At 33.8% G+C, this 8,198-nt stretch overlaps 1 protein-coding gene across 1 annotated transcript in view; it reads right to left on the reverse strand.

The window, feature by feature from the left end:
• Positions 1–4,873: 4,873 nt before the first annotated feature.
• The window catches only part of RC3H1 (ring finger and CCCH-type domains 1), a 57,024-nt gene continuing 53,699 nt past the window's right edge, over positions 4,874–8,198 (reverse strand). Inside the window, exons 14-17 of the mRNA XM_006887763.1 lie at positions 8,105–8,193; positions 6,221–6,391; positions 5,726–5,841; positions 4,874–5,024 (exon numbers count right to left, since the gene is read on the reverse strand). Coding sequence (XP_006887825.1) covers positions 4,874–5,024; positions 5,726–5,841; positions 6,221–6,391; positions 8,105–8,193 — 527 coding nt within the window. The remainder of the gene's footprint in view (positions 5,025–5,725; positions 5,842–6,220; positions 6,392–8,104; positions 8,194–8,198) is intronic.

Genomic DNA, 8,198 nt, shown 5'->3' on the forward strand with positions numbered 1-8,198 from the left:
ATGCAGGATTTTATTTTTCTAAATAGTTCTGGATACAATTTTTTTTTAGGTTGAATTTCTTCTCTTTTGGTTATTGCAACTTATTTTCTAATTAAAACAAAACATTACTTTAGGGATGTGTTGTCAAGGTATATATGGCTTAGGAGAAATTCAGTGATTGGGCTGCAAATCTAGAGACTCTAAAAACAAGGATTCCAGTGGTGATTAAGTTCCTTTATCACAAAAGGATTTAAAAGGGCTCTTTACTGTGTTCAGTGCAATTCTGAAAGCTATCTATTGGGATACATTTATTATTCCAAGTTAATACTTAGCCCTGGTGGTAGCAGTTTCCTATTCTTAATTATCAGTGTAGCCAAATATATGAATTAGAGTTTACCACTTGAGGAAACATTTTTAGCAATCACAGAATGGAAATCTTAGTATCTATATGTTGTTACTGGCTCCAAATAAGAACCTTTTAAGCAAAAGGCACTTTCTTTTTCTATTTCAAGTGGCTGAGAAAAGCAGAAATTAAAAAAACCCCACAAATCAAAACACAACAAAACACCAAATTAACTGTAATCCACCTTCATTTCCAATAAACTATTTCAGCAGGAAGGTGGCATAAAGCTGAGCTGAAGCAATAAATAAAAAGAATATAAAAACTATAGCAGTCTCATGTAGAAAGATGAATGTGGACCAGCAAAATTAGCATTCAGCTAAAATGTCAGTAGCAGACTGCCTGCTATCAACACCTACTGCTGAAAGTAAACTATGCTTTAATTCAACAGTTCTGCTAATTCTTATTTAGAAGGACATGCAGATTTTTCAGAGGCCACCTTGCAATACTGTATGATGTATCATCAACTGAAAAGTAAATACAACTAGACTCCTATGAGATAAAAACTTACTAAGTAAACATGAATTGATTTTCAGAAAGGCTAATAATTTCTTGTTTCATAATCTTCCTGCTACTAATTATTTTTAATAGTAATTGGGCCACTGCTTTTACTAAAATATTGATGATTAAAGGTGTTTTCTAAGGATAGACTTTATAATGACACCTTTACACAGTTCTTTAAAACAAGCAAAAAAGAAAAGTAGAAAAGAGACAGAAGTCCGCCCATCACTACTGAATAGAACCTGAATACTTGTTAGTGAAAATAACTGACTTTCCATGAAATCTGAATATGAGCTCACCAGTTATCTCTCACTTTAGTCACGTACTCGTGGATTCTTTTCCTCAGTCTCATGACTTGACCATACAGTGACAGAAGATTGTCATTTAAACATAAACTTAAAAAGATAAAAACATAGAACATGCTATTATAACAGGATAATCTCAAAAAACAGAGAAAGGGGAAGTGAGGACTGCTTACAGATAATACTGTAAATGATGAGATTCACTGGCTTAGAGAAACAGATAAATTTTCATTTCTTTTACCTTTAATAAGGCTAGCTAACTTTAAATAAATATACTTGCACAGCACAGCCAACTCACAAGTACTGAAAGTTTCAATGGCTACTACTTCCCCCAAACCAAAACAGAGTAAAGCACAAGTCTTTGGCTCTCCTTTAAAGAAAACAGCAGGTTACCATTCTTACCCAGACCTTTGTTTGCCTACCAGTAGGGCAAATACCACATTTGTGCATCACTGAGTAATAACACCATTAGAAAAGGCAACTTCACAGAAGTTATTGGCTAAGCGAATTCATTTGAATGCTCTGTTTTGAGGCAGCAAACTGTCACTGTTGCAGATTGAGGAGGGTAGTGGTTAAGTCAAGGGGAATTTGTAGGATGGAAGGGCCAGGAAAAAAAAATCCCAAACTACTAGACATTTATAGAAATATTTAGGAGTTAAACTGAGCTCCAACCCTTAAGACCTATGAAAAGTCTGATGGCCTTTATAATATTCAAAACAGCAAATGAGAATCAGCAATTTTCTGTCTCTTGGGCAAAAGAATAAATGGGAAATAAGATGGGAGAAGGGAATCACCCACATTAATTCTGAGTAGTTGAAGATTTGTAACTGGTATTACAGATAGTATCTTACCATTTGACTAATATTACCAGAAACATACAATTAGTATTCCTTTTAACTAGAAAAGTAACAAAGAATGGATCTTTGGTAAGTAACCAAAGACAGGACAGCTATTACTAATCTTGTGACAATAGCTATAAGTAAGGCAAAAGGGCACTGTATAAAGCAGGAACTTGAATCTAGATGTTTTTCTTAATCTTTTATATTCCTTGCTATAGTAAAATCCTACATTTGTTACCTATAGACTGAACACAATGCTTTATTACTCTTATATTAACCCTCACAAGACAGGCTCATCTTCAGCTGAACTGTTTATGAAAGCCTTCTCTTTGGGTGAAAAGTAAATAATCATCTTCAGATGAAAATATTTTAATAAGTAATTAATATTTTAATAAGTAGAAAGGCATAAAAAGTATACTTCCTATCTGATTCTCTCTTAACTCTATCTATAGGATCAAGAAAATAAGAATGCCAGAAATACAATTCTTCTTGTGGATTTTACAAAAAGCAGTTATGCTCACTTTAGCCATTTACTCTTATATCACAGAGAAAGGGAAAAGAATGGAAACTCCCACACCAACATTCAGGGGCTTTTTCTGAACCTACTGGTGAGCACTACTGAGAAAGCTAAGAATGTCTACTAGGTAGAACAGAATGATCTATTTAAGTTATTGATACAATGGAATGATATATAATTATTCACCTATTACCTAACCAGTCTGCTTCCAAAGCGTGAGGCCTTCCAGGGTAGAACTAGAATTCAGGCTACATTTTAAAATATTCTTCCTCAAATGGAAATGCTTAAAAAGGGAAAGACTATATTTTATATATCCAAATAGTGGCTTTTCTGGATTTGTTCACAAAAGTAATACTATGTAAATTAATCTCTACTTCTATCTAAGTCAGCCCTGGCATGGAAGCGGGAAGTGAACAAAGAAAAAGTATATTTGAGGAGAATAAAGACAAAAATTAAGAGAGCTGAACTAGTAGGGTATTCAGATACTCTGATTAGAACTTTACATTAATTTTGAACTTCAACACAATGTCTACAAATTCACTTCTAATGTTAGAATATTCAGAAATTCTAAAGTGAGCTGTTTCTAAAATTTAGTATCTTGGCAAGTCTACAGAGATTTAAGATCTGCCCAAACCTGTCTACAGAAGGTTGAAGGCCAACAATGTTGCCTTTTACAGTTATGCAGAGAAGTTAAGAAAATTTTAGGACTCTGTCAGACATATAAAAGTTTCTCTCCTCCCAATAAATAATAAGCAATTCAAGAGTAAATGTAAGAGGGCTTTGAGAAAAAGCAAAAAAAAAATCAGGTTTTAACAAATAAAAAAAGAGGATATCAACTGGGAAAAAAAAGCCTCATCTTCATTCATTGCATCTACCTCCCAATCGGACATTTTATCGCAACAGCTGCGCTCATGCGAAAAAATCCTTAAAACATACCCAATATATATACAGATATAGCTATGTATATGTGTATATATATAATATATATAAATTTTTAAATAAAAAAGAAAGCTCGAATCCCAAGCCAATATGTGTATATCAAATCCTTGACCAGCCAGGTCTGTAGGGCATAATCAAATTCAATGTGAAATAGTATATAACACGGTGCCTTGACTGGGCAAATTAAATAATCGCTACTCAAAAGAGTGTTCTGTTTGGACTCTCCTACTGGTAGGCAATGACAGGACTGTGCTGCCCCCTCCCCCCATTTATTTCAGTTAACAATATGATGGATATAGAGCTTAGACTGAGGTTGTTATGACCTCAGCAGGAATTAAAGAAAAAAAGAAATAAGAAAAATACAAATTCTTGCTTTTACCCAACCAAAGCAATATAGTAACTTATTACATAACCAGTGCTTTCTTATTTAGTAATATAATCCAGAAAGGGACATAAAAAAAGTAAAAATCAGGCAAACAAGGATGGGGAAGGATGACTATGTTTTATAAGGTCTCTGTTCAGTATAGACATGCAGTATCAGAATATGTGCAGCAGAACTAAATTAAAAAAAAATTCTTCTTTCAAATTTTTCACAAACCTATTCAATATTATAAAGTCAAATGAATGTGGCTCTGCCCATATATGTTCACATCAATTGTTGCAGTTTTAAAATTACTGATGTCAGTTTTTCAGTACTCTTATGATTTCCAAAAAAGTCAAGTTAATAAAAAGGGGCCTAAAAAATCAGTAAGTTTTAATGAAAAAGAAAAATCCATCTATACACGAAGCTGATGATGGAGGAAGAAAAGATATAATTTCCAAGTAACAACTCCAGGAAAAGTTAGTTTGCTGCACATTTTCTAATAATTCTGTCTATGACCATTTGTTTGTTTCTCAAGCACTACATAATTCTTAAAAAGACCAGTGCTTTGTCTGCTTGAGTTTATAGGGTCGTGAGAGTTGGAAAGGACTGAGGATAGGAATTATACACTGGGTATGTAATAATACCAAAATACAAGAAAAACCTACTTCATTAAGATCATACAATTAATCAAACAGAGTGTATATATAATATCTTCTTCTTCTTTTTTTTTTAAAGCCCTGGATCCAAGGCGTCCAAAGTTATTAAAATAAAGTTCATTCACAGAACAAAAAAAATTTCATCTGAATTGCTTGCAGATACTGCTAATTTTCTTTTTTCTTAAATTAAAAAAATGCGTCAATGTGAACTATGTGCAGGGTTTGTTTTTAGTAGTGGTGTCTGTGCACATTGCCTCCGGTGCTTTTCCTGGATTTCTCTGACCACTTTTAGAGAATATATTTTGAAGTTATTCATTCTCCTACCCCTAGGTCCCACAAATTGATTAGAGAAGATAAAAGTAGGACTCTTCACATTTTAGGAAGCAGAACTAGGTGTAACTCCTGATCTTTGGGAGTCATTGTTATCCCCTCCTCCGTCGGGGTCCTCTGCTAGGTTCAGGGAGCTGGTCTTGTTTGATAGGAGGCTGATATTCTCTTGTGTCAGGGCTGATCCGTTCGGTACATCACTGTCAAAACATTTTTAAAACAAAAATTAATTGACATTTTAAAAGAAAGAAAGAGAATAATTACTATTTAGTAGACACAAATTTTTAGCACAAGTAAAAGAAAAGTGATGGATTATTAACATCAGCTTATAGATCCATATGCATATTTGTAATTATTGTTTTAATGAATAAAATTTTACTACACAGTGCACTCAATTGTTTACCTATGGTTTAGTCCTGTTTTCACACTGTAATGATATATATATATAATGGGGATAGATACAGATTTTTAAAAATGAGGAGATAAATGCCCATATATTAAGTCTACAAACATCAAAACATTAGTTAATACTAGTTTCTAAAGTACTGCCGTTATAAGCAGTTTTTATTGTTTTCTAAAATGTTCCATTTCCTATTATTTATTTTTTTGAAATGTATTTAAAGGAGAGAGCTTTCTGTCTTTTTCCCCACATTTAGTATTATTTATGAATTTTTCACATTGAGTATGTTATTACTTTTATAATTTAAAATAAGACCTATATAAAATAAGTAAAACAAGAAAGAAATTGAACTAGAAAATGTCTTTAGGTGTTAACAGGTAATTCAACCCTCCATCTATTCTGAAAAATCGTATCTATTTATGAGGATATTTCTGACATAACTAGACTATATGGGCATTTCTCTTTCATGTGAGGACACTAAGAAAATAAGCCTTTGGTTACCTGAATGTCAATGTAAGGTCCTCAGCTGGAACCTTGTTTTGTGATTCTGGCTGTCCATTTTCTGCTTGTTTACTGGTACTCAGTTTGCTTTTCATGTCTAGAGAACACTGGTTCTCCTTTGAGAGTGAGGGGAATAAAAAAAAGTAAAGTTAGACTATCTCAAGATAACAAGAAAAATTCTCACAGAAACGCTGACTGGTATCTTTTAGCAAAAATCAAATACTGTGCCCTCATTTTCATAATGATTAATCGGTATGTTTACCAATTTAAGAACTTCCAGTTAATCACGCTGTTTTTCCTAAAGCTTATGAAACACAAAATCCTAAAACAAAGAAAATTCCCAGATAAAACAGGAACACTAAATAGGGAGGCAGGCTATGAGACTTATCCAGAATATTAGTCACTTATCAGGGTGCACTACAGTAATAATGCTAATGATAGACATCACTGAAGCTTTCTTTCATCTTCATTCTCTTTGCCATCATTAATACTCACCATACTGAGTTCTCGAGTTCTCTTCCCAATTTCCCTTTCCACTTGGTGCAATTCCAAGCTCAACTGCTCACTTGAGATCATTCCAGGCCATTTTGGAGTTGGTGGTGGAGGTTGTGGCTGGCCTGCCAGTGTGTTCGCCTCCCTCTGCAACACCAGCCTGTTACTAACAGCCTAAATGCATAAAGCCAAGCACATACACACCTCAACACACTTTACAACATGCACTGAATGGCCAGGCCCAATTCCAGACCACAGCCTTAAGTAACTCAGGTATTTCTAATAAAACGAAGCAATTATTTACAATATTGTCTTTCTTTCTTTGAGTACTATTTGAATAAAAAAGGAAAAATAAAAATTTAAACTTGATGAACAGTAATCTTAGGTATAAGTTACTCTTTTTATTTTACTTGAAAAAGAACTATAAATATGAATCTTTCCCTCTCTAAAATTTTATGTGAAGTAAATCCTTTAATCATTTTTAAATAAAACAACAAAAATGGCAAGGACTTTTAGCAGTAGTGTTAAATAAAAGGCAAGTCTCCAAATCATATTTAAATTCTTTTGGGATAGAAAATGGATATATAAACTTCAATAAGACAAAAAGCTATGAAATAGCAGAGTAAGGGATAATGTTTTATAGGTAACAAGTCTAAAAAGTTAATGAACTAAAGACAGACAAAATACTGCATTCTTTTTTACAAAAGCAATCAGTTTTGAACCGACATAAATGAAGCAATGGCTAATGTAGACAAAAAAATGTAGATTTCCTATTTCTAAACTTTATTGCTTATACATGTATGTGTAAGAATGTAAGTCATATGTGTTCCACACTGAACATCCTACAGACTGCCACGAGAACTAACAGGTCTGTTTTGGAGAAGCTAAAACCAAGCTGCTCCTCAGAGGCAAGGATTCTGAAGCTCCTTCTCAACATTCTATGATCATGCTGCCAGGAGGGACATGTCTTTGGGGAAGGATATCATGCTTCTAAGGGTTGATAAACAGTGTAGGAGAGGAAAACTCCAGATGAGATGGATTGACACAGTAACTGGAGTAATGAGGGTAGGTGTGTCAGAGACAGTGAGACTGGCTCAGGATAGAGCAGGGTTCAGAGCTAACGTGTACATGGTTACTATGAGTTGTAGTCGACAGCGTAACAAGAAGATAAAATTAATTATAATTGTCTCCCTTAAAGGAATTCCCTTAAAGGAATGTCTTCTTTATTATTAAAGGTTTAATAATAATAACAGAAAAATATAGGAAGATAAAGGCTAATGCTGAACCACCAACCTTACAGTTAGCAGTCTAAAACGTCACCACTATGTTACCATAGTTTCTTTACTATGCAAAAGGACTATACAAATTAAATATTATAAAAGGACTGTGCTTTTTTAAAGTCTAAGATTCTAATTTACATATTTATAAATGATGAGAATTAAAGTAAATAAGAGAAATGAAAATACTTGAGCTAAAAGTATTTGTTGATAAAAACAATATACTTTATACTAGACAATCCGTATCCCATCATGAAGTAACAGAAATTTTAAGTTTCCTAATATTTCTAGACGGAACTTGATACCTGAATTCTTTGAAGACTGGACACCTGTAACAAGACCTTAAAATTTTGTCGTCTTTTTTCTTTCAATTTTTTTATTTTATTATTTTTTGTGTGTGTACCGTCAAATCGAATCTGACTGGTACAGGAGGAGATTGCCCCTCCTTCTCCAGCAGAGCATCTGGTGGATTCAAACTGCGCACCTCTGGGGTTGCAGTGCAGCTTCTTGCCATTAGGCCACCAAAATTTTGTCTTCTTAATGCCTCAAAATTACCCCCTTTATATTCTCTTTCAAACATGTGAATGAAATAGTATCTACAGGCCAGTACCTCTAGTCCACGTAGCTGGGTCTGTTGGTTGATCTGATGGTTCAGTTGCTGTAATTCTAGTCGTAGCTGTTCTCTCTCAGCAGATGGAAGGGGT

This window comes from Elephantulus edwardii, unplaced genomic scaffold (genome assembly GCF_000299155.1).
Source record: "Elephantulus edwardii isolate Elephantulus edwardi_28Jun2011 unplaced genomic scaffold, EleEdw1.0 scaffold00061, whole genome shotgun sequence".
NCBI classification, from domain to species: Eukaryota; Metazoa; Chordata; class Mammalia; order Macroscelidea; family Macroscelididae; genus Elephantulus; species Elephantulus edwardii.